The sequence below is a fragment of the Capricornis sumatraensis genome, chromosome 17 (genome assembly GCF_032405125.1).
Source record: "Capricornis sumatraensis isolate serow.1 chromosome 17, serow.2, whole genome shotgun sequence".
NCBI classification, from domain to species: domain Eukaryota; kingdom Metazoa; phylum Chordata; class Mammalia; order Artiodactyla; family Bovidae; genus Capricornis; species Capricornis sumatraensis.
The window spans coordinates 41,854,306-41,878,487 of record NC_091085.1 but is presented as its reverse complement, the minus strand read 5'-3'; the positions used below and the strand labels follow the sequence as shown (position 1 = coordinate 41,878,487).

The following is a 24,182-nucleotide window of genomic DNA, read 5'->3' as shown; positions in this document are numbered from 1 at the left end:
TTGTGTCTGACTGTGCATTCCCGTAGATGGAAGCCCACCAGGCTCCCCTGTCCCTGGGATTCTCCAGGCAAGAACACTGGAGTGGGTAGCTGTCCCCTTCTCCAGGGGATCTTCCCAATCCAGTGATGGAATCTAGGTCTCCTGCATTGCAGGCAGAGTCTTTGCCAGCTGAGCCACCAGGGAAGCCCATGGATACTGGAGTGTGGGTAACCTATCCCTTCTCCAGGGGATCTTTCCAACCCAGAAATCAAATTGAGGTCTCCTGCATTGCAGGCGAATTCTTTACCAGCTGAGCCACCAGGGAAGCCCATAATTACTGGAGTGGCTAGCCTGCCCCTTCTTCAGGGAATCTTCCCTAAGTTGGGAAGATCAAATTGGGGTCTCCTCCATTGCAGGTGGATTCTTACCAGCTGAGTTATGAGGGAAGCCCCTACTCCTCTTGGTACAGTAATAAAAACATTTATTAATCTCAGGATTGAGTTCAGTTTTGTCTTTAAACTCCTGTCTTCTTGACCTCTGGTGCCTTCAAAAATCCCTGCTCTGTGCTAAAGGAATAACTCCAGGTGATTATTGCTACCATCATAGGTAGCAGTAGACAGATGAGGAAGTGTTTTGTGGTGCCTTAAATGTGTGCTCAGTTGTGTCTGACTCTTGTAGCCCTGTGGACTGTAGTTCTCCAGGCTCCTTCATCCATGGGATTTTCCAGGCAAGGATACTGGAGTGGGTTGCCATTTCCTCCTCCAGGGGATCTTCCTGACCCAGGGATCGAACCCACGTCTCTGGTGTCTCCTGAATTGGCAGATGGATTCTTTACCATTGCGCCACCAGGGAAGCCCCCTTAAATAGCTACTGCTGTTTTTTGTACAGTTCCAGTCAGTTTTGGGTTTCCCCCTGACAAGATTTCTCAGGTCTAGTTCTGACTGTGGATTTAACTACATCTTGGTTAAAACCAGACTTCCGTGGTGGCTCAGAGGTTAAAGTGTCTGCCTGCAATGCAGGAGACCTGGGTTCGACCCCTGGATCAGGAAGATCCCCTGGAGAAGGAAATGGCAAACCACTCCAATATTCTTGCCTGGAGAATCCCATGGACAGAGGAGCCTGGTGGGCTGTAGTCCATGGGGTTGCAAAGAGTTGAACACAACTGAGCAACTTCACTCACTGGTTAAAACCAGTGCTTTTTAGGAGGCATTTTCATTGTTCACCAGTTAGGTTGTGTTTAAGTGGACAGCTTGAGAAGTCCCACTGGCACGTGTAGGAAGTAAGACACCTAAACCTCCAAATCCCATGAGGACAGAAAATCCAGCTCCAGGAGATGTATTCATCAGTAAACAAGTTAATTCTTCCTCTATTGTATATTCTCTTCTGCAGAATTCATTCATTTCACATGTTCTCAATTCCAGACAGATCACTTGGAGTTGAGGTTCTCAAACTTTATCATGCATCAGAATCACTTGGAGAACTTATTAAACTACAGTTTTCTAAGATGTCTGGCTGTGCACTTTTCCCAGAATTTCAATTTCAGTAGGTCTGGGCTGGTGTCTGTGAATTCCTAACATGTTTCAGCTGCTGCTGATGGCAGTCGGTCTGGGGACCACACTTTGAGAGCCACTGACATAGGTTATTGTTGCTTAAACCTTGTCATGCCTTAGGTTGACATACACGCTCCCTTTCCATACTTGATTGAATAAAGGAAGTGGGGAACTGGAATCAGTGTTTGTAATGTTTCCCAAGTGATTTGAAGTAGCCAGTGTTGAACTTGCTTGTGAACAAGAATTTGTATTATTAACTTAGGCCAGTGTTTCTCCTGTGTTAAACTTATGTATGAGAATTAGTTGTAGAGCTTATTAGGACACAAACCTAGGCTGCATCCTACTGGTTTAATAGGTCCAGGCCAGGTACAAGAATTTGCATTTCTCTCAGGTTACAGCTGATACCAGTGCTGCTATCCCAAGGGCTATACTTTGAGAACCACTGATCAAGGCCACCCATCTCTCTGATTTTTGGAGTTCCTCTGTAACTGATTTAAATAAGTGCATTAAGTTTAGGTTATATAATTTTGACTCTTTGACTGATAGTGTTGAGTTTCTTCCTAGTTTTTTTGTGATAGTGATCTACTGTCCTGAACCACTATGTCATTTCTTCTAGAAGATGAGTGTCCAGGTTTGTTTTGCAGGTGTGTATAATGGTTTTGAATAAAACTTTAAAGTGAAAAATAAATCTATTCATAGATTTTTTGATGATGGCCACTCTGACCGGTGTGAGGTGATACCTCATTGTAGTTTTGATGTGCATTTCTCTAATAATTAGTGGTGTTGAGCCATCTCTATGTCTTTGGAGAAATGTCTGTTTAGGTCTTTGACCAATTTTTTTATTGGGTTTTGGTTTTTTGATAGTGAACTGCATGAGCTATTCGTATATTTTTGAGATTAATCTTTTGTCAGTTGCTTCATTTGCAAATATTTTCTCATTTGAGAATTGTTTTTCTCTTGTTTATGGTTTCCTTTGCTTTTAATTAGGTTCTGTTTATTTTTGTTTTTATTTTTTTACTCTAGGAGCTGAGTCAAAAAAGATCTTGCTGTTATTTATGTCACAGGGTGTTCTACTTAGGTTTTCCTCTTAAGAATTTTGTAGCGTCTGGCCTTACATTTTAGGTTTTAATCTGTTTTGACTTTATTTTTGTGTATGGTGTTTTGAGAGTGTTCTAATTTCATTTTTTTACATGTAGCTGTTCAGCTTTTCCAGCACCACTTGTAGAGGAGACTATCTTTTTCTTCATTGTGTATTCTTGCCTTCTTTATCACAGATTAGGTGACCGTAGGTGCGTCTGTTTATCTCTGGGATTTCTATCCTCTTCCATTGATCTATATTCCTGGGTATATACCCAGAGAAAACCATAATTCAAAAGATACATGCATCCTAATGTTCATTGCAGCACTATTTACAATAGCCAGGACATGGAAACAGCCAGAAGTCCATCAAAAGAGAATGGATAAAAAGATACAGTACATATATACAATGGAATATTACTCAGCCATAAAAAGGAATGAAACTGTGCCTTTTGCAGAGACATGGATGGACCTAGAGCCTGTCATATAGAATGAAGTCAGTCAGAAAGAGAAAGACAAATATCTTGTAATATCACTTATATGTGGAGTCTAGAACAGTAATACAGATGAACTTATCTGCAAAGCAGAAATAGAGACAGAGATGTAGAGAAACAAATGTGTGGATAACAAGAGGGGAGAGGGGGTGGGATGAATCAGAAAATTGAGATTGACATATGTAGACTACTATGTGTAAAGCAGATAGCTAATGAGAACCTGTTGTATATCACAGGAAGCTCTACTGAATTCTCTTCAGTGATCTAAATGGGAAGGAAATAACAGAAAAGAGGGGATATATGTATACATATAGCTGATTCACTTTGTTCTACGGCAGAAACTAAAACAACATTGTAAAGCGGCAGTACTCCAATACAAAGTTAATTAAAGTAACAGGTAAAATGAAAATAATTTTGAAAGCTAGGAAGGCACAATTAAGGAAATATTTGAGGATTAACAATGAAGAATACAAAGAAGAATATAGATGTGTTTTTCCTAGAACATCTGCTTGTTTATGCTTTGTGGACATATATGTTCTTTGAGCTTTTTGTGTGTTGGCTGCCTGATGGTTTTCCTTTCTTCTGAACTGGCCTCTTAGTTGGGGAAACTCTGCCCTTTTTAACAAAAGTGGTGCATGGGTATATCTAGTCATTGCATACACTGAAGTGATTCAGAATTAATAAAACTGAAGTGCACTATGTTCCTGATTGCTTTGGTAATCATAAGGTTATTATTTGTGGTTTATTAATACAAAAGGTCAAAATCCTTGTAGTATATATGTTTGTGCATGGTTTTCCAGAGGACAGAAGGTTTGTAGTCGCAATGTGTATACTCTCAGCTTTTCTGCTCTTCTATTCTAGTGTTACTGGATATTATCCATATTTTTTAACTTTATGTCTGTAATGAATAAGAAAGTTGGAAATGCTACTGTAGTGTTGCTTTCAACACTTGTATCTTGTTTTATCTGAGCAGATACAGTGTTTGATGTTGAATGCTGGGTGTGAAACTGATTTTCAAATGTTATATTTTCCGTATAATTAATTTTGAGCTGGAGTGTGGTTTGATAAGTCCTGACTTGTCCAAAAGCCTAATGTTTTGTAGTTCACCTTTTTAAGCAAAGAGCAGCTGCATTTTGAAATGTTTTATCTCAAGCAGACAAGCTGTTTTAAAAGCTCAACTCTGACACATCTTGACATTTAATGTCTATGTTTGTATCTGTCCTGGGATTAGGCTGCCTTTCTAATTAATTAGTTGCATAACCTTTTATTAATTCCCTCAAAATTTATAATATTTTAAATTAACAGCATAGATAAGCATACCATGCTTTTTTAGAAAACATGAGATGTTAATTATGCAGCAGAGACTGAATTATATAAACTCTGCTGAATGTTAGAGGATGCTTAGCAACAATGTTTTCCAAATGCAGGGATTTATTATAAACTTATCCTTCTAAGGCTGCCTGTGCCATTTCAGGAGAGTGAATATAAATAGAGCTTGATTTCTTCAAGAAATGGACTCAGTCATTTTGTTTACAGTGGAAGGAAGCATTCGCTTCACATCTCTAAGAATTTATCTTTAGCATCCTTGTTGATTACACAGCATTTCAACATATTCATACCAAATGCTTGGGCCTTGATAAGATACCATCACAGAACAGGAAGAACTAAAACTCTTATTTAAACAATGGTTTTGTCATTATTACACTTATGTAGGTCTAGTAAAAATACTGAATCTAATTACTATAACATAACTTTTTTTGAAATGGAAAATTTTATCTGTCTTGTGGCAGAGTTCTTAGATATTTATAGCTGTTAGTCCTCCCACCCTTCACTAGCTTGTTTTAATAGGAATTTATGGAGGATCTACTCCATCCATTCCAGCTCTTAAGAAAGGTTCTTTTTCTAACATTTTCCACCATTTTTTGAATTCTGCTAATGTAATTTTCTAAGTTAGAATTAAAATATTGATACTGTAAAAATTCTGTATTTTTAAATAAATTGCAGGGAAATAGTGGAGCTTTAAGGAAAGCCACGGTAAGCTCTAGTTTCAAATATTAACACTACCTCCTATCAGCTGAGAGTCATAGGGCAAGTCATTAACCTCTTGAACTGTTCTCTCACCTGCTAAATAGGGATAACATTTTTCTAAAGAGTTCTTAAACAAGATTTAGAAGTATAGCCTGACAGCAGTGTTCGTGGTTTATAGAGGCTCTTGGTAGGTGTCACTTTCTCTCTGTTTTGGGGAAAAAATTGTTTTGTGTGTATTTATGCACTTCTCTGGTAGATGTTTATTTGAATTTTGACAGTATTCTTGATTTTATGAAGTATTTGTTACTCTAGTACAAGAGATCTCAGGGAAATATAGCAGATTCCATTCTCTTCTAGAGTACTGATTTTTACTGAATCTGGATCAGTTAAAGTCATGCCCATCAATAGAAATATGCAGACTAGACTTAGATATGGCTTTTGGGGGTTGGGAGGGGTGCCTCCCTGACAGATGTTCTTGCTGAATATGAGAGCTCTCCTGTCATACACAATCAGAGTCACAATCTCTTCCCTCCCCTCCCCACTTCGTCTCACAAGTGAGTCCACTGTAGGCCTGTGGTAGAGCAACAAAATAAAATTGATGTATGAATCACGATTGTCACTCTAATTAAAGCATTTTATAAGGGAGCCTATCTTTACTTATTACTGTAACTGGATAAATAAGCAGTAATTATGCAGTATAATATTTCATATTGCAGTGAATTTTCCCCTCTGGTTTATAATTCTGAAATATAGTGATAGTTATATTTGTGATGTTGGGATTTTTCCTACTGCATAAATATTATGGATATTATATAAGAAGTGGAATTTTTTTTTGGTTAGTGATTTGGGTATCTTAGTATTACGTTTACTGTTCATTTGAAATGACTGGAGTTGAATGGTTTGTTTTAGGAAAACAGGTGGTAGTTTAAATTCTGGTTAAGCTCTAAGTGATATATACCATTTACTTCACTAATGGAAAATTTTCTGAGTTGCCTTGCCAGGGCTATAAAAGTAGAAAACTTGAGGAAAGGTTTTCTTTCTAATTAAAACAATTGCAAAAATAAAATCAGTCTTTTTAAATGGAAGTTATTTCTAAGAGTTATTCTTGACTGCTTTTTTTGTTACTCTTTATCAAATCCTGTCAGCTCTTTTTCAAGATTTATTTGGAGTTTCAACTTTAAAAGATTTTTTTAAACATCGTAACTATTTTGATTACTCTTGTCTGAACTGTAGAGATTTTTCTTCCTGTCTACTCTGTCCTCCACACTCTGTCCTCCACTTTCTGTCACTTTTTATTCTTCACATTGTCTTAGCTTCAGGACTTTAAATTGCAGGTTTTGGAGATGAGAGTTTTGGTTGGATATGTGGGTCAGCGAGTTCTCAGCAGTTAGATGATGACTGAAGCCATTGAAATGAATGAAATCACTTAGAATGAGCAAAGTTTATTCATTCATTCATTTCTTGAGTCAGGCACTGCACGGGGTGCTGAGGCTACCTCAGCGAGGAAGAAAGAATTGGACTCTCAGAGCTCACTGGAGAAGGCAATAGCAACTCACTCCAGTACTCTTGCCTGGAAACTCCCATGGATAGAGGAGCCTGGTAGGCTGTAGTCCATGGGGTCGCTAAGAGTTGGACATGACTGAGCGACTTCACTTTCACTTTTCACTTTTATGCATTGGAGAAGGAAATTGTAACCCACTCCACTGTTCTTGCCTGGAGAATCCCAGGTATGGAGGAACCTGGTAGGCTGCTGTCTATGGGGTTGCACAGAGTTGGACATGACTGAAGTGACTTAGCAGCAGCAGCAGCGGCAGCAGCATAGAGCTCACAGAGAAGGCAATGGCACCCCACTCTGGTACTCTTGCCTGGAAAATCCCATGGACCGAGGAGCCTGGTGGGCTGCAGTCCATGGGGTTGCGAAGAGTCGAACACAACTGAGTGACTTCACTTTCACTTTTCACTTTCATGCATTGGAGAAGGAAATGGCAACCCACTCCAGTGTTCTTGCCTGGAGAATCCCAGGGACGGGGGAGCCTGCTGGGCTGCCGTGTATGGGGTCGCACAGAATCGGACACAAATGAGGCAACTTAGCAACAGCAGCAGCATAGAGCTCAGGGTGCACAGGGAAGTGCAGCAGTGTAACAGGTAAGATTATAATACATTTGTGTTGTATTTGTGAATGATCAGGGAGGTTTTAACATGCTAATGAGGAAAGAAGGGATCCTGGGGACACTGCTGTTCAGAGGTTGAATTGTTGGGAAAAGTAGTAGGAAACTGAAGAAAGGCAAGAGAGAGGGGAAGAAAACCCAAAAAAGTGGTGACATTTAAAATGAGGGAAGATTCCAGGGAGAAAGTAATTAGAAATAATATGTTATTAGTTACCACCAGTTGAGTATTTAGTGTCAGCCATTGTTTGAAGTGCCTTAACACAGAATAATTTCTTACAGCCTCCTTTATATGGTTATCTTCATTGTATAGGTGAAGAAACTTAGTTCAGAAATTTAGTGATGGAACTTCACCAAGATCACATAGGAAGTAAATAGTGAAGCCAGGAGCAGTGTAAGAGACCACAGGGATATCAAGTGCTTAGTACCTGGAAGGTCATGAGGTCCTTAGAAGAGAGTGGGTCTCTGTAGCTCGCTACTAGATTGCAGTAAATTGAGGGGTGATTGAAAGTTGAGGGAAAAGAGACAGTGATTGGAAATTTTTTTTTTCAGTTTTAATGATGTGTTATTTAGTTTTTGTACCTTCCAAAAAAGAGATAAATATAGTTGGGTTGCCCACCCTTCCTGCCCCCTTTCCTCAAGTCAAAGTCAGACCTGGCTCTATCCCTTCATTATTTTCCTAGTTCCTCTCTTCCATGGGCCTTGCGCTAGTCCACCAAGCCACAGAGCTTCAACCTTTGTTGGCATAAAAATTGTCCTCTAATCAATTGTCCTTTTTTAAAAAACTCTACATTTTAATAGGGTTGGTAAGCCAGATGAGTAAATAATATGACATCAAGAATTTGAATCTAAAAGCTGTATTTTTGGGAAAGTTTGTTAAAACCTGGGACTGGTGAAGTGAGTTAATTCTGATGTTTTATGGGACTTCCCTGGTGGCTCAGACTGTAAAGCATCTGCCTGCAATGCTGGAGACCCGGGTTCGATTCCTGGGTCGGGAAGATCCCTGGGAGAAGGAAATGGCAATCCACTCCAGTACTCTTGCCTGGAAAATCCCACGGACAGAGGAGCCTGATAGGCTACAGTCCATGGGGTCGCAAAGAGTCGGACACGACTGAGTGACTTCACTTTCAGAAGACTTTACCCAGAATCATTTAGTACATTCCCTAATTTCACAGATGAGGACAGACTATGCGACCAATCCAAGCTCAAGCAGTTAGTGAAGTCTTGGCCCATAATTTGGGTCTTGAGACCCAAACTGCTTTCCATAGTGCCATTCCATAGTGCTTTCCATAGTGCCGTTATTTTAAGAGCAACTTTTAAAAGTGATAGGGGATTCAGAATAGACTTGGCTTCTGCAATCAGTTTAAGTTATATCAATCATTTGTAATATAAATAACAGAAGAACCACAGTACCCTCTTTGAGAGTATTCTGTTTAACTTCTTTTCTATGAATAAGAAGTGAGAAATAGAACTCTCCCAGTGATATATCGAGTGATACTTACCACCTTGTCTATACTTAATGCTGAGTTGAGGGAGAATAAATACTCCAGATAAAACGTTTACTGGAGCTCTACTATTTTGAGGAAAGTTTATTTTAAAAAAAGACCAGATTTGTTACAGTTGCTCCCAGACTTCATATTTCTGAGTTTACTACTCAGAAGTTTTATGCATGACTTTTAAAATTCAAATCTGAGATCCAGATGCCTGTGTTTCATGTTGCTTCTTTATGTTAATTAAGTATCTGTAGGGTAGACAGTAATTCTAAAAAACATTATTACTCTTGTGATCAATTTAGTTTTTAAGAAGGAACTTAATTGCAGTCTCAGAAAATAACATTATTATTTAGCAAGCGTAAATTGTAAAATTGTAGGATGCCATATGCTTGGGACAAGGTGTTTGTTGATTGAATATGGAGCATATGGTTTTGAAGAGCATGAATTTAGAGTAATTACTCTTATCCAGAACTGATTATATCTAGAGAGTGATATGGGTCTTAAGGAGAACATGTCATATACTGGAAAGAATGTGTTGGCATTAGGCTTGCTTGGGGCATTTTGCCTTTTTTTCCTTTTCCTTGCGTCTTGTTTTCCATTTCAAAACTTTGGAGATCATTAGAACATAAAATAATGAAAACAAAATGACACATTTAATTAGCTAAATCTGTTTTTTGTTTCAAAGTTGTGTTTCTTAAGAGCATAGAAGTATTGCTTCTGTTTTTGTTTATATTTTTAAAATCAACTTTAAACTTAGTAAGGAAAGGAAATGTCACAGATGGCTTGCCCTAAGCTATATATTCCTTGATGATGTACATGTGTCCATTTGCTCCCGTAGTTAATTATTTACTTCCAGTTTATAAAAATGTATGTTTTTTTCAAATTTTAATTACTTGGCATAGATTCGAATATGGCTTCCTTAGGAATGGTGATGTCCAATAATTTAAGCTTAGCATCATAGAATTTTAAAGATAAAAAAAGTAATTTAGAGAAAATATATTTTATTCTTTCCATGTAATAAATGAGATAACTGATGGCCAAAGGAGCTAAGTTTTATATGTAAAGTGACACCTGAGCTGGTAGCAGATCTAGGACCCTGGAAGACTGGTTGCAATAATATGATAGCTTCAGAAATTTTTAATTTTTCAAGCTCTGATATACACTTAACATATAATTCATATAAATTCTGTTTCAACTTTGTTGTTTTCAAGAATAGCATTTTTATAAAATACAATACCTTTATATATAGAGTCTAGAAACATTGAACTTCATATTGAGAAAGAATCTGAAGGCCTATGGCTGCAATTTCCAGTATCCCTTTGTTAGGTTTTGCAAATCTGTAATCCGTCTTTCAGTTTTCCCTTTCTGACAGTCTGCCGTTCTTTATTTTCTCACATATCTGCAAATGAACAGAGTTGGATTCAGTTTTTAGAACATGTTTTTTCTTTGTAAGAGTGAACTCTATAAGGACAGAGATTTTGTCTTTTATTGTTCTTCAGGACCATGTAATCTCTAAAGCGTTATGCTCATTCTTGTCCCTAGGCCTTTATATATGCTATCATCTGAATACTCCACTGCCTCTTTGGCCTCAATTCCCATATTATCAGTTTTTCATCAATTCATTTTTCAGGTCTAACTACTTGAGCTTGTACACATGTTTTAGTCTCTCTTCATTTGTGAAATTAAAGAATATTCTGAATGATTTCTGTGAGAGTTACCTAACTCTAAACTGTCACTAATCCTACTAAACTGAGTTAGATTTCCCTGACTGTTTTTGTGCTACTTTGTTCTTTCCATGTCATTGTACTTGGCACGGCATATAATAATAACAGCTTCTTTAATATGTCTTCTCTATTAGACAGTTAGCACTGTGAAAGGTTTATCTGCCTTCTTGCACTTTTGCATTGTAGCATGAAAGAGTTCAGTACATTGCTGGGTAAGTTAAATATGCCTAGGAGTTTCTCAGTGAATATTTTGAATATATAAGTAGGGTTAATATTGAAAAAGAACACTGTGAAAGAGTAACTTGTAGTCAATGGCTGAATCTTCTCGGTGGCTTCATGACATAATATTTTATGATTTGCTTTGCTTTAATATGCATAGTACTGAATTGGCAAGTAAGTAATACAGGTCCAGAATAGAGATTCTCTCATTGAGAACTGTTCTTTAAAAATACTTGCAGATTAATTAACATAGGGAATGCTCTTGTCTCTCAAGTCCAGTTCTTTTCTCCCTTTTTTGTAGTGTCTTTATTTATAATTTTTTTCCCTTTAACTTTACTTTTTTATGTATTCTATTTTTAAATAAACTTCTTCCTGAAATATATATAGAAAAATGAATAAACTATAAGATCTATGCATTTTCCAATGTGAATGCATTTATATAATCACATGAGTGTTTTTATATAGGTAACTGGATATAAAGCATTATTAGTACCCTAGAACTTATATCAAATTCTCTCCCATTCACTACTCCTCACTTCAATCCAAAAGGCTTCTAACACCATAGATTAGTTCAGCATGATTTGTGCTATCTTCTTTCACTCATATTATGATTTGAGAGCTTCATCATTTTATTCTGTCTCATTAGTTCATTTTTATTGCTATATTTTATTGTATAAGTATTGTGACTAGTTATGCCATCAATATTCATGCACATAGTTTTTTGGTGTGCAAATGTACAGATTTCTAGTTGTATTATATCTAGGGTGAAATTATAAGGATATGGAATATGTGTATGTTCTTGTTAGTAAATGCTGTCAAACTATTCTGTAGTGATTGCATCAATTTACTCTTCCACTAGTAATGTGTGAAAATTCTAGTTTCTTCTCATTCTTGCCAGCATTTGGTGTTTTTTTTTTTAAACAGAATTTCATTGTGGTTTTATTTCTTTGATGCTTTGTTGAACACTTTTTTATGTATGTATTGTCCATTTAGATATCCTCTGTTGTGACATGCCTACTGCGGTGCTGTGCTTGTCGCTCAGTCATGTCCGACTCTTTGTGACCCCGTGGACTGTAGCCCTCCAGGCTCCTCTGTCCATGGGGATTCTCCAGGCTAGAATACTGGAGTGGGTTGCCATGGCCTCTTCTAGGGGATCTTCCCAAGCCAGGGATCAAACCCAGGCCTCCCACATTGCAGGCAAATTCTTTACTGACTGAGCCACCAGGGAAGCCCAAGAATACTGGAGTGGGTAGCATATCCCTTCTGCAGGGGATCTTCTTGACCCAGGAATCAAGCTGGGATCTTTGGCATTGCAGGTGGATTCTTTACCAGCTGAGCTACCAGGGAAGCCCATGACATGCCTATCAACTATCTATTTAATTTTTCTATGCTGTTGCTTTTAAAGAATAATTCCTCTGTTTATAGTGTCTTTGAGGAATAGAAGTTTGTTTTATTTTGGATATTATTATTCATTGTATTCTTTACCTCTGTTCTTTTCATTATAGTTTGCCTCTGTTAAAATTTTCACTATTCCTCCATTCTGTTCCTGAGTTCACTGAGCATCTTTATGATTATTACCTAACTCCCTATTGAGTAGATTGCTTATCTCCCCTTTGTTTAGTCCTGTTTCTTAGGTTTTGTCTTATTCCTTTGTTTGGAACATATTCCTCTGTTTCCTCATTTTGCATATTTTGGTGTTTCTTGTTTTGTTTTTCCTGTGTGTCAGTACAGTTGACAGTACAGGTCAATTGTATTGAGTGATTTTGGAGAAGTGCCCTTTTGTAGGTGATGTTCTGTGAGGCCCAGCAGCACACTCCCCTCTTGTCACTAGAGCTGTTAATACATGCTTTAGGGTGTGACCCCTATGTGGGCTGCACAAGTCCCTCTATTTTGGTGAGGCTGACTGCTGCTGGTGCACTAGGAGACAGAGCTGTCCCCAGATCAGTTGCCAGCCAGTCCCTCTCTCATGAATTAGCTACTGGCCTGCTGGTATGTGCAGTTGGGTTCTAAGCTGGCTAGCTATGAAACTCAGGATATTCTGGGACTGGAGATAGTCTGCTCACAGGCAGGGCAAGATCCTGGTGTGACTGGGTGTCCCAGGAGGATAGGGTCTGTGCAGTTGGATTCTAAGCTGGCTAGCTATGAAGCTCAGGATATTCTGGGACTGGAGATAGTCTGCTCACAGGCAGGGCAGGATCCTGGTGTGACTGGGTGTCCCAGGAGGATAGGGTCTGGTGCTGGCCCACTAGTGGGTGGTAAGCCCCTGGCACTAATATGCTAGAGGAAGGACTCCACAGTAGTGCTGGCAAGCACCACTGTCCTCATGACAAAATGAGCTCCTAAAAAATGACTGCTGCCAGCATCTGTGTTTCCAGCAGAAATTCCATTTGCCTCCTGCCTTTCTAGAAGGCTCTCCAAGATTAGCAAGTAGATCTGACTCAGGCTCATTTGAAATTACTGCCTCTGTACTGGACCCATAGTGTATGAAATTTCACCTGACCCTTTTAAGAGCAGAGTCTCTGTTTTGTACAACTCTCTGACTCTGCTGTAAAGAAGCCCAGCTGGCCAGATATTCTGGGGGCTTGTCTTCCCTTCTCAGTTAGGGCAGGATCCCCAGGCTGGGGAGCCTGGTGTGGGGCTTGGGCACCTCACTCCTTGGGGAGAATTTTGTAATTGTGATGATTCTTCTGTTCATGGGTCACCCTCCTAGGTGTATGGGTATTAACTGTGTTGCATCTCTGTCCCTTCTACTGCCTCATAGTTCCTTCTTTTTATCTTGAGTTGTAGAAATCTTTTCTGTTAGTCCTCAGGTTGTCCTCATAGATGGTTGCTCTGTAAATAGATGTAATTTTGGTATCCTTGTGAGAGAAGATGAGGTCAGAGTCACCCTATTCTGCCATCCTTTTGACACCCTCCCTAAACTCTAGGCTGCTTTATTCTTTTGCCTTTTCTGTCTCCTCTGGGAATATACTGCTATTCCCTTGCTATCCTCGTAGATGTGAAATTTTTGCCCAGCTCTATGTTCTGTAGTTTGTATTTGAACTTGTAGAGGTTTTGTTGTTTTAAAAGTATACATTTATATTATAATGTTGTGTATGATTTTAAAAACCATATATTGCTTTGTAATTTGGTATAGTCACTGTGGAAAACAGTATAGAAGTTCTTCAGAAAAATAAAAATAGCTTTATCATATGACCCAGCAATCTTTAACTATATCTGCTGCTGCTGCTGCTGCTGCTAAGTCACGTCAGTCGTGTCCGACTCTGTGTGACCCCATAGACGGCAGCCCACCAGGCTCCCCCATCTAGACAGAGCTATAATTCAACATGTACCACTATGTACCACTATGTTCATAGCAGCGCTATTCACAATTGCCAAGACATGGAAACAGCCTAAATGTCCTTCAACGGATGAATGGATAAAGAAGATGTGGTGCATATATAGAGTGGAATACTACTCAGCCATACAAAAGAATGAAATAGTGCAATTGTCAGCAACATGGGTGCAACCAGAGATTATTATACTAAGTTAAGTCAGAAAGAGAAAGACAGATTCTATATAATATCACTTATATAAGTGGAATCTAAAATGTGACACAAGCAAACCTACCTATGAAACAGAAACAGAATCATGGGTGTGGAGAATAGATTGGTGGTTGCCAGAGGAAGGAGTTAGTGAGGGAAAGGAGTGGGGTGTCAGGGTTAGCAGATGGAGGCTTTTATATATGGAATAGATAAGCAGCAAGGTCCTACTGTATGGCACAGAGAACTGTGTTTAGTATCCTGTGATAAACCATAATGGAAAAGAATATTTTTAAAAAGAACATATATATGCATAACTGAATCACTTTGCTGTACAGCAGAAATTAACACAATATTATAAAGCAACTATATTTCAATTTAAAATCTCATATACTTCCTATCTTTTCCAAATCCCTTTCTCAAATTAAAATTTTGATTTCTTCTATTGTCAAACTTTTTGCTTCATGCCATAAATTTTGGAAAATTATTAGACTACTTCCATTGTTTAAGTTTTTAGTATATCACTATCAGTAAGGTATCTGATCTAAATTAGAAATGTTGACAAGTATTACCAGATAGCCATTTGAAACATGCTGCTGCTGCCGCTAAGTCGCTTCAGTCATGTCCGACTCTGTGTGACCCCATAGACAGCAGCCCACCAGGCTCCCCCGTCCCTGGATTCTCCAGAAGAACACTGGAGTGGGTTGCCATTTCCTTCTCCATTGCATGAAAGTGAAAAGTGAAAGAGAAGTCGTGCAGTCGTGTCCGACTCTTTGCGACCCTATGGACTGCAGCCTACCAGTCTCCTCTGTCCATGGGATTTTCCAGGCAAGAGTACTGGAGTGGGGTGCCATTGCCTTCTCCTTTGAAACATGAAGAAGTGTTAAATTCTTTTGGTCTTTTGATCACTTCCATTCATATGAGTTTTTTTTTTTTTTTTTTTAGCACTGCTTACATTCTTTCAGGTCACCAAGGTGCCTTACAATCAGTGCATCATTACTGAAGTTTTACTTATTTAGTTTATTATGCTATTACACTGTTTCACTAAAAGGTTTGTTGGGCAGTGAAACGACCTAGTTTAAAGTAAACTTTTATTTTCATGTCAAGAGCTGTGAAGGATTTGAGATTTTATCCTACTTGCAAGCTAACAAGGATCATAAGTTCTTGCAGAGGACACAGTATTCCTGGGTCAGAGTCAAAGGATAGACAGTTACTTATAGCAACAGAAATAGCCAGAGCAGAATAATTTGCACCAGCTCCTAGAGCCTCACTTTTCCCAGAGAGACACAAAGACTGGGTGACATCTGAGTCTGTATAAGGTGGCATTACAGGAGGAGAACCTAAGCTTAGGGAACCTGAATCTTTTGTAATGGGCAATAAGTATATCTGCCCTTTGCTTTGGAGGGAGGCATTCTATCTTCTGTACAAACATCCTTGAAAAGATAGTCTATAAGAGAGGCAGTTAATGCTGCAAAGATAAGTAGAAATTTGAGAGACATGAAGAAGAATTATCTTTCAGCGACTTCCCTTGTGGTCCAGTGGCTAAGACTCTGCACTCCCAATGCAGGAGACCTGAGTTCAATCCCTGATCAGGGAATTCGATCCCACATGCTACAACTAAAGATCCTATGTGCTGCAACTAAGACTGATGCAGACAAATTAATTAATTGTTTAAAAAATAAATTACCTTTCAGTGTTTTTGGAAGGCAGAAAACCAAATGGGCATTTATAAGATAGACTTAAATAAGTGACTTACAGATTTTAGATTTCAGAGAATGGCCTAAGAAAATTTCCCTAGAAAATAGTGATCTTTTTACATAATATCCTTGATTTCCTCTTTTATATCTTTTTTCTAGTTAGCTATTATCTCAAAGACCTCCATGAATATTAGACTCACAATGATAGTTTCCTTGGGAAAGATTATTATGTACCTGTTTTCTGAGTGGTGTCCTAGTATTCAGTGTTTCCCTTAGTAAAAAGGAAAGATACCCAAACTTTTGTTGGAGGGGATTTATGTTTGCCTTCCTTTCACCATTGCTTCTGTTTCAAAGTTCAAATAAATGAAAGCAAGTAAAATGACTATTATGGTATTATTTTAATTTGGCAAGATTCACTGAGGCATAACATTTTAGACAAAAGACATTAAAAATGATGGAGCTAGCTAGTGTCCAAGGGCAAGTTCAGTTATTCAGACTGGATTTCCAAGAGGTCTCTGAGACTTAAATTCTTCAGAGTGGAGCTTGATTTGTACTAGAACATAAATATAGTACTTCATTACAAAAGACCCTAAAGCCGAGAGCACAGGGGGACTATGCTGCCCTCTAGACTAGAGATTCTTATCACAGATCAAAAGGCTTTAAATCTGACAACTTAGATTTGGAGGGGATGAGTTGGGGCTTTCAGTTCTGTCAGTGTTTAAACTCCAAGCAAATAGCAAAAACAAAGAATGTAATATCTTTAACTTTTTAGGTCAGCATGATCTTTTTAAAATTATTTTGTATCTCTCTAACTCTGACTTAGTTGATCATTTTTTAGCTTTGTGGCATTTTACTATCTCTCTATCTCTGCCTATTCTCTCTATTGTCTTACACCATCATTTCTTTTATTCTCCTCAAATGATCAACTTTCCTAAGATTGAAACTTCAGCCACCATTCTTCCATCCTGATCCCTCTTTAGCTTCCCTTTTATAGGTTGCTTCTCCTCCTATAATTTTTCATATATATACATATAACTCTGAAGTTTGATTCTTCCTTGAATTCCAAAACCACATTTCCAACTGCCAGCTGAACATTTCCTTCAAGATGTTCTGCAAATACTTTATAAGACCTGTAACTCTGATTTGTATGTACTAACAAAAAGGGCAGGGCAAAAAGTATGTTCAGTTCAGTTCAGTTCAGTTGCTCAGTCGTGTCCGACTCTTTGCGACCCCATCAGTCACAGCACGCCAGGCCTCCCTGTCCATCACCAACTCCCGGAGTTCATTCAGATTCATGTCCATCGAGTCAGTGATGCCATCCAATCATCTCATCCTCTGTCGTCCGCTTCTCCTCCTGCCCCCAGTCCCTCCCAGCATCAGAGTCTTTTCCAATGAGTCAACTCTTCGCATGAGGTGGCCAAAGTACTGGAGTTTCAGCTTTAGCATCATTCCTTCCAAAGAAATCCCAGGTCTGATCTCCTTCAGAACAGACTGGGTGGATCTCCTTGCCGTCCAAGGGACTCTCAGGAGTCTTCTCCAACACCACAGTTCAAATGCATCAATTCTTTGGCACTCAGCCTTCTTCACAGTCCAACTCTCACATCCATACATGACCACAGGAAAAACCATAGCCTTGACTAGGCGGACCTTTGTGGCAAAGTAATGTCTCTGCTTTTGAATATACTATCTAGGTTGGTCATAACTTTTCTTCCAAGGAGTAAGCGTCATTGAATTTTATGGCTGCAATCACCATCTGCAGTGATTTTGGAGCCCCCCAAAATAAAGTCTGACACTGTTTCTACCATTTCCTCATCTATTTCCCATGAAGTGATGGGACCGGATGCCATGATCTTCGTTTTCTGAATGTTGAGCTTTAAGCCAACTATTTCAATCTCCTCTTTCACTTTTATCAAGAGGCTTTTTAGTTCCTCTTCACTTTCTTCCATAAAGGTGGTGTCATCATTATTGATATTTCTCCTGGCAATCTTGATTCCAGCTTGTGCTTCTTCCAGCCCAGCATTTCTCATGATGTACTCTGCATAGAAGTTAAATAAGCAGGGTGACAATATACAGCCTTGACGGACTCCTTTTCTTATTTGGCACCAGCCTGTTGTTCCATGTCCAGTTCTAACTGTTGCTTCCTGACCTGCATACAGATTTCTCAAGAGCCAGGTCAGGTGGTCTGGTACTCCCATCTCTTCCAGAATTTGATCCAGTGGATGTTGGCAATTTAATCTCTGGTTCCTCTGCCTTTTCTAAAACCAGCTTGAACATCTGGAAGCTCTCGGTTCACGTATTGCTGAACCCTGGCTTGGAGAATTTTGAGCATTACTTTACTAGCATCTGAGATGAGTGCAATTGTGTGGTAGTTTGAGCATTCTTTGGCATTGCCTTTCTTTGGGATTGGAATGAAAACTGACCTTTTCCAGTCCTGTGGCCGCTGCTGACTTTTCCAAATTTGTTGGCGTATTGAGTGCAGCACTTTCACAGAATCATTGTTTAGGATTTGAAATAGCTCCAACTGGAATTCCATCACCTCCACTAGCTTTGTTCATAGTGATGCTTTCTAAGGTCCACTTGACTTCACATTCCAGGATGTCTGGCTCTAGATGAGTGATCACACCATCGTGATTATCTGGGTCATGAAGATGTTTTTTTGTACAGTTCTTCTGTGTGTTCTTGCCACCTTTTCTTAATATCTTCTCCTTCTGTTAGGTCCATGCCATTTCTATCCTTTATCAAGCCCATCTTTGCATGAAATGTTCCCTTGGTATGTCTAATTTTCTTGAAGAGATCTCTAGTCTTTCCCATTCTGTTGTTTTCCTCGATTTGCATTGATTGCTGAAGAAGGCTTTCTTATCTCTTCTTGCTATTCTCTGGAACTCTGCATTCAGATGCTTATATCTTTATTTTTCTCCCTTGCTTTTCACTTCTCTTCTTTTCACAGCTATTTGTAAGGCCTCCCCAGACAACCATTTTGCTTTTTTGCATTTCTTTTACATGGGGATGGTCTTGATCCCTGTCTCCTGTACAATGTCACGAACCTCATTCCGTAGTTCATCAGGCACTCTATCGATCAGATCTAGGCCCTTAAATCTATTTCTCACTTCCACTGTATAATCATAAGGGATTTGATTTAGGTCATACCTGAATGGTCTCGTGGTTTTCCCTACTTTCTTCAATTTAAGTCTGAATTTGGCAATAAGGAGTTCGTGATCTGACCTGTTTTAATTATTTACTCTTTTCAAAGAAATTCTCCAAACAAATTATTTTGACACACTTTATGTTCTTTTTTATGGGTGGTGTTTTGTACATTTTATTTCACGTATGTAAAGCATCTATCAAGATCAGTTTGTCATGTTTTCACTGCCAAAACCAAGCAGTTAGATTTTTGCCTTTATCCCTCCACGTTATTCCACCTCCCTCTCTACCCTTCCACCGCTATACGCAGGCACACAAAATTTGAATGTTATAATATGCATGAGGTTTGGGGTTTTTTTTTGTTGTTGTTTCTGTTGGTAGTGGTTCAGTAGGTATTTATGAGGTAGAAGATAAAGCTTGTGTTACTTTCCTCTTTGCAGGTCTTCATGCTTTGCGGAGAGTTTTGAGGAAACAGCCTAACCTCCCTGACAGCAAGATGGCTGGATTGGTGAAGATTACTCTGAAAGATTTCTTGCAGGGGATGAATGACATCAGACCCAGTGCCATGAGGGAGGTAGCAGTTGATGTCCCAAATGTAAGTCATTTGACTCTCATGCTAGCCACACTGTTTGAATTAAATTGTGAAAGAAACTAAGATCCCAGGGAAACTACCTTCCTAAGCTAACCTTAAAAAATTTTTTTAATCAAATTTTTTATGGAGATAATTGTAGATTCATTACAGTTCTAAAAAATACTTTAGGGAACTCCTGTGTAGCCTTTATCCAGTTTCCCTCAATGGTAGCATCTTGCAAACTGTAGTACAATATTATAAGCAGGATATTAATAGAATCATCGATCTTTTTCAGATTTGCTCAGTGTTTCTTCTACTCATTTATGGGTATGTGTGTGTGTTTAGTTCTGTTCAGTTTTTTTACATGTGAAGGTTTGTGTGTTTATCTCCAGAATCTAGATACTGGGGAGTTCTGCTACCACAAGGATCCCTTTCTTTGTCTTTCATAATCATACCCACCTTGTTCCTGCATCCTTTTCTAAAATTCTGTCATTTCACAAATGTTATATAAATGAAATTAAACAGTATGCAACTGTTTGGGATCAGTTTTTTTCACTTAATATAATTCCCTGGAGATTCATTCAAGTTGTTATATATCAATAGTTTGTTCCTTTTTTGTGCTGAGTATTGTTCCTTGATACATGTGTACAGTTCTTTGTTTAACCATTCACCAGTTGAAGTGCATCTGGGTTGTTTCCAGTTTGGGGCTATATGAATAAAGCTGCTGTGAACATTTTTCTACAGGTATTGTGCAAATATAAGTTTTCATTTTTCTGGAACAAATCCCCGACAGTACAGTTACTGGGTTGTATACTAATTCCATGTTTACTTTTATAAGAAAATGTCAACTAGGCTAATTTTAGAACAACAAAAATATCTTCTAGTTATGATACTTTTGTACTAATGATGCTTGTTATTTCTTTGGGTTTCTTTACATATGCTTCAGCATTTACCATTTCTCTAATCTTTCAGTCAGATCACCATGAGGGCAATAGAAGTTACCTCTTATTGCATGAACCACCTGTTATGTTATTCATGACACACATGGGCCTGATATTTGAGGGAGAAATGGCCTTATAGTTTTCTTTGAATATACTAATATTTTAAGAAAATACTGAAACAAGTATTGGCAGTGTCTTCTGTATTATAATATGTCATTGTGTATTTAGTTTGAAGTATCAAAAGCAGGCTATGATTTAAACTTATTTCACTGTGGACCATGTGGAGCAGAGACTTTCTGCATTTTACAGTGTAGATTGCAAAAAATGACCACACTTCCCATCACTGTGTTTGCCCATTTATATTGCACCCTGAAGTTTCTGCTGTAAAGACTAGGGAGTCAAGTTTTCTGTCCTTGTATCTGCACTTGGCAGTGTAACTTGTTTGGCCAGTAGACTATTAGCAGCCGTAATACAAGCAGGCTTGGAAGTGCATAGGGCTTGTCTTTACTTGCTGATCTTTGATCTTGTGTTAACTTTCTTGAATCTGTAGTAACTTCCTGGAGGATGAGAGACTCTGTGGAGCAGAAATGAAATATCCTCATTCCAGCCGAGATCCCCTCATTTTAGTCATCACCAGTTATCAGACATGTGATACCATTGCTAGACTATTGTACCCCAATGGAAGTTTGCCCCAACCAGAAGAAACCACCCAGTTAACACTCAGAATTGTCAAAAATAATTAATGTTTTGAGCCACTAAATTTTTTGGTAGTTAGCAAAGGCTAAGTGAAGCAGGCGCTTGTTAGATTTTTATAGAACACACATGTTTTATAAATTTGGGCTGGGAAATGGTACCTTGGAGATAAGAACATTCCCACGGACTAGCTGCTATCAGGTTGATGCAAAAGTAATTGCGGTTTTTGTATTGGTGAACTTTGCTGTTTGATATTGGAATATATTCTTTAAATGTGCTTATGTTATACATCATTTTAATGCACATTCCTTGCTTTTTTTTTGCTAATGAGTTATTACTTGCTGTTTATTTCATATTTATTTTAGACTATGGAAATGATGTTAGACAGAAAGCAAATTCCAGCAATTCTCTTATTCGAGCTCAACATGGGTCGTAAAATAGCGGAAACAACTCGCATCCTCAGCAGCGCATTTGGCCCAGGAATTGGTAAAGAACGTACAGTGCAGCAGTGGTTCAAGAAAATTTGCGAAGGAGACGAGCCTTGAAAATGAGGAACATAGTGGTCAGCCATCAGGAATGACAGTGACCAAGTAAGAACCACCATCAAAGCTGATCCTCTTACAGCTATGTAGAAAGTTGCCAAAGAACTCAGCATTGTCCATCCTACAGTTGTTTGGCATTTCAAGCAAATTGGAAAGGTGAAAAAGTTCAATAAGTGGTTGCCTCATGAGCTGACTGAAAGTCAAAGAGATTGTTGTTTTGAAGTGTCATCTACTTTTATTCTACACAGCAACAACAATGAACCATTTCTCAATTGGATTGTGACGTGCAATGAAAAGTAGATTTAATGTGATAGCCAGCAATGACTAGCTCAGTGGTTGGACCAAGAAGAAGCTCCAGAGCCAAAGTTGCACCTAAAAAAGGTCATGGTTACCATTTGGTGGTCTGCTGCCCGTTTGATTGACTACAGCTTTCTGAACCCTAGTGAAACCGTTACACTTGAGAAGTATTCTCAACAAATGGATGATATATGCCAAAAGCTGTAACACCTGCAGCCAGCATTGGTCAACAGAAAGGGTACAGTTCTCCACTACAATGCCTGATTGCATGTCAGAGAACCAATGCTTCGAAAGTTGAATGATTGTCCTACAAAGTTTTGCCTACTCCACCATATATTCACCTGCTCTCTCACCAACTGACTTCAAGCATCTCTGCAACTTTTTGCAGGGGAAATGTTTTCCAAGAGTTCATTGAATCTCAAAGCATGGAGTTTTACACTACAGAAATAAACAAACAGTATATTTCTCATTGGCAAAAATGTGTTGATGGTAATGGTTCCTATTTTGATTAATGGAGATGTATTTGAGCCTAGTTATAAATAATTTTAATATTCATGGTCTGAAACCGCAATTACGTTTGCACCAACTAATAGTTTAGGCTGCCTAATGTGATTGTGAATTCTTTTTGAAACATTTTCAGATTTATTACTGAAAGCTCAACTTTGGGTTTTTCTTTTTTTTTTTTTTCAGAAGCTCCATAGAACATACTAATTGAGTATGAATAATTTGAGTTATAGAATAAGAATAATTGATGTTGAGTTAGAAGCATTTCATTTCTTTGGAACTTAGGGTCTAAAGTTTGGGGACATCGATTGATACGAATGCTTTTGTTTGCAGTATTTATAGTTTATTGGTTACCATTGCATGATATGTCAGGTAGATGCCTAATTATCAAATGCCACATGTGAAAATTTCAGGAGATAGGGTTATAACCAACTATACCATCCCAAGACATTTTAGTGATTAAAAACATTTAGAAACTAAAGAAACATGTAGTAGGCTTTTAAACTTAGTTACTGCCGGTGGAGAATGTTTAAACAGTGGCTGTTAACTCTTAGAATTGCTGAACTGATTTATTCATCACAGGAACTAGTACTACAACTGCATTTTTAATTGCTCTAATGTAAGATTTTTTCCCTTTATTTCCTTTTGATACAGTATTTACAGTCCATGGACTTGTGCCATTTTCCATTTGGCATTTTATTATTTGGCCTAGGGCCATGGTGTACTATGATGTTACTCATGGTCTCCAGAGTGATTAGCCTTGGTCAGAGTACTTTGTTACATTGCTTTTCATGTTCACTTCAGATTGTAAAAGTTTTCCTGAGAAGTCAATATTTCTATAACTGGATTCCTAAACTTTACTCTTCTGATTTCTATTACACCAACAAAAATATCTACAAGTTATTTCTGCAGAACCTGTTTTAAGTAGCTCATTAACTGCAATTTTTTTAAAAATAGTAAATTGAGCATTCAGCATCTTTTGAGAAAAGATTTTAGTGTGTGAAATTAAACCTTCTAAATCACACTTGCTAAAGTTTGAAAGAAATGTCTTAAAGTGGGAATGCATATAATGCCAGTTTTAATACATTATTAATTTCAGGAGAGCACAAGCGTTAGCCACTTACTTTAATATTTCCTTTTTTTGGATATTCTGAGTTGGTGACGATAGCAATTGATGTATTAAAAGTCAAATGTATTTTACATTTGATCAATGATAAATGTCAAGTATATTTCTTTACTGTAGGGATTCTTAGAATCTTTGAATATTGCTAATATGCATTGTGAGATTTCAGTTTTTCACACAGAGATAACTGTTAATATTGTATTATAGTTCCAATAGATTTTTTAGAAATTTATAGATACTTTTTTGTGCATAGATTCTTTACCATCTTAGCCGCCAGGGAAGAAGCCCTCTAACGTAGTTAATAAAAAATTTAATATTTATATTTTGCTTTTTTTCACCTAAAGTTATATGATAAACATTTTACTCTAAACTTCTTTACAAACATCTTTTTTGTTGACAGCTTAATAAACTATTATGTTGATA

The 24,182-nt window shown here is 38.0% G+C and overlaps 1 protein-coding gene across 2 annotated transcripts in view; it reads left to right on the top strand.

Moving 5' to 3' along the window:
• Positions 1-24,182, top strand: part of AFG2A (AFG2 AAA ATPase homolog A) — a 350,747-nt gene that overhangs the window by 22,105 nt on the left and 304,460 nt on the right. For both annotated transcript variants that reach the window (XM_068990111.1, XM_068990112.1), the window contains one exon: positions 19,529-19,683. In XM_068990111.1, the coding sequence (XP_068846212.1) occupies positions 19,529-19,683 (155 nt within the window). The remainder of the gene's footprint in view (positions 1-19,528; positions 19,684-24,182) is intronic.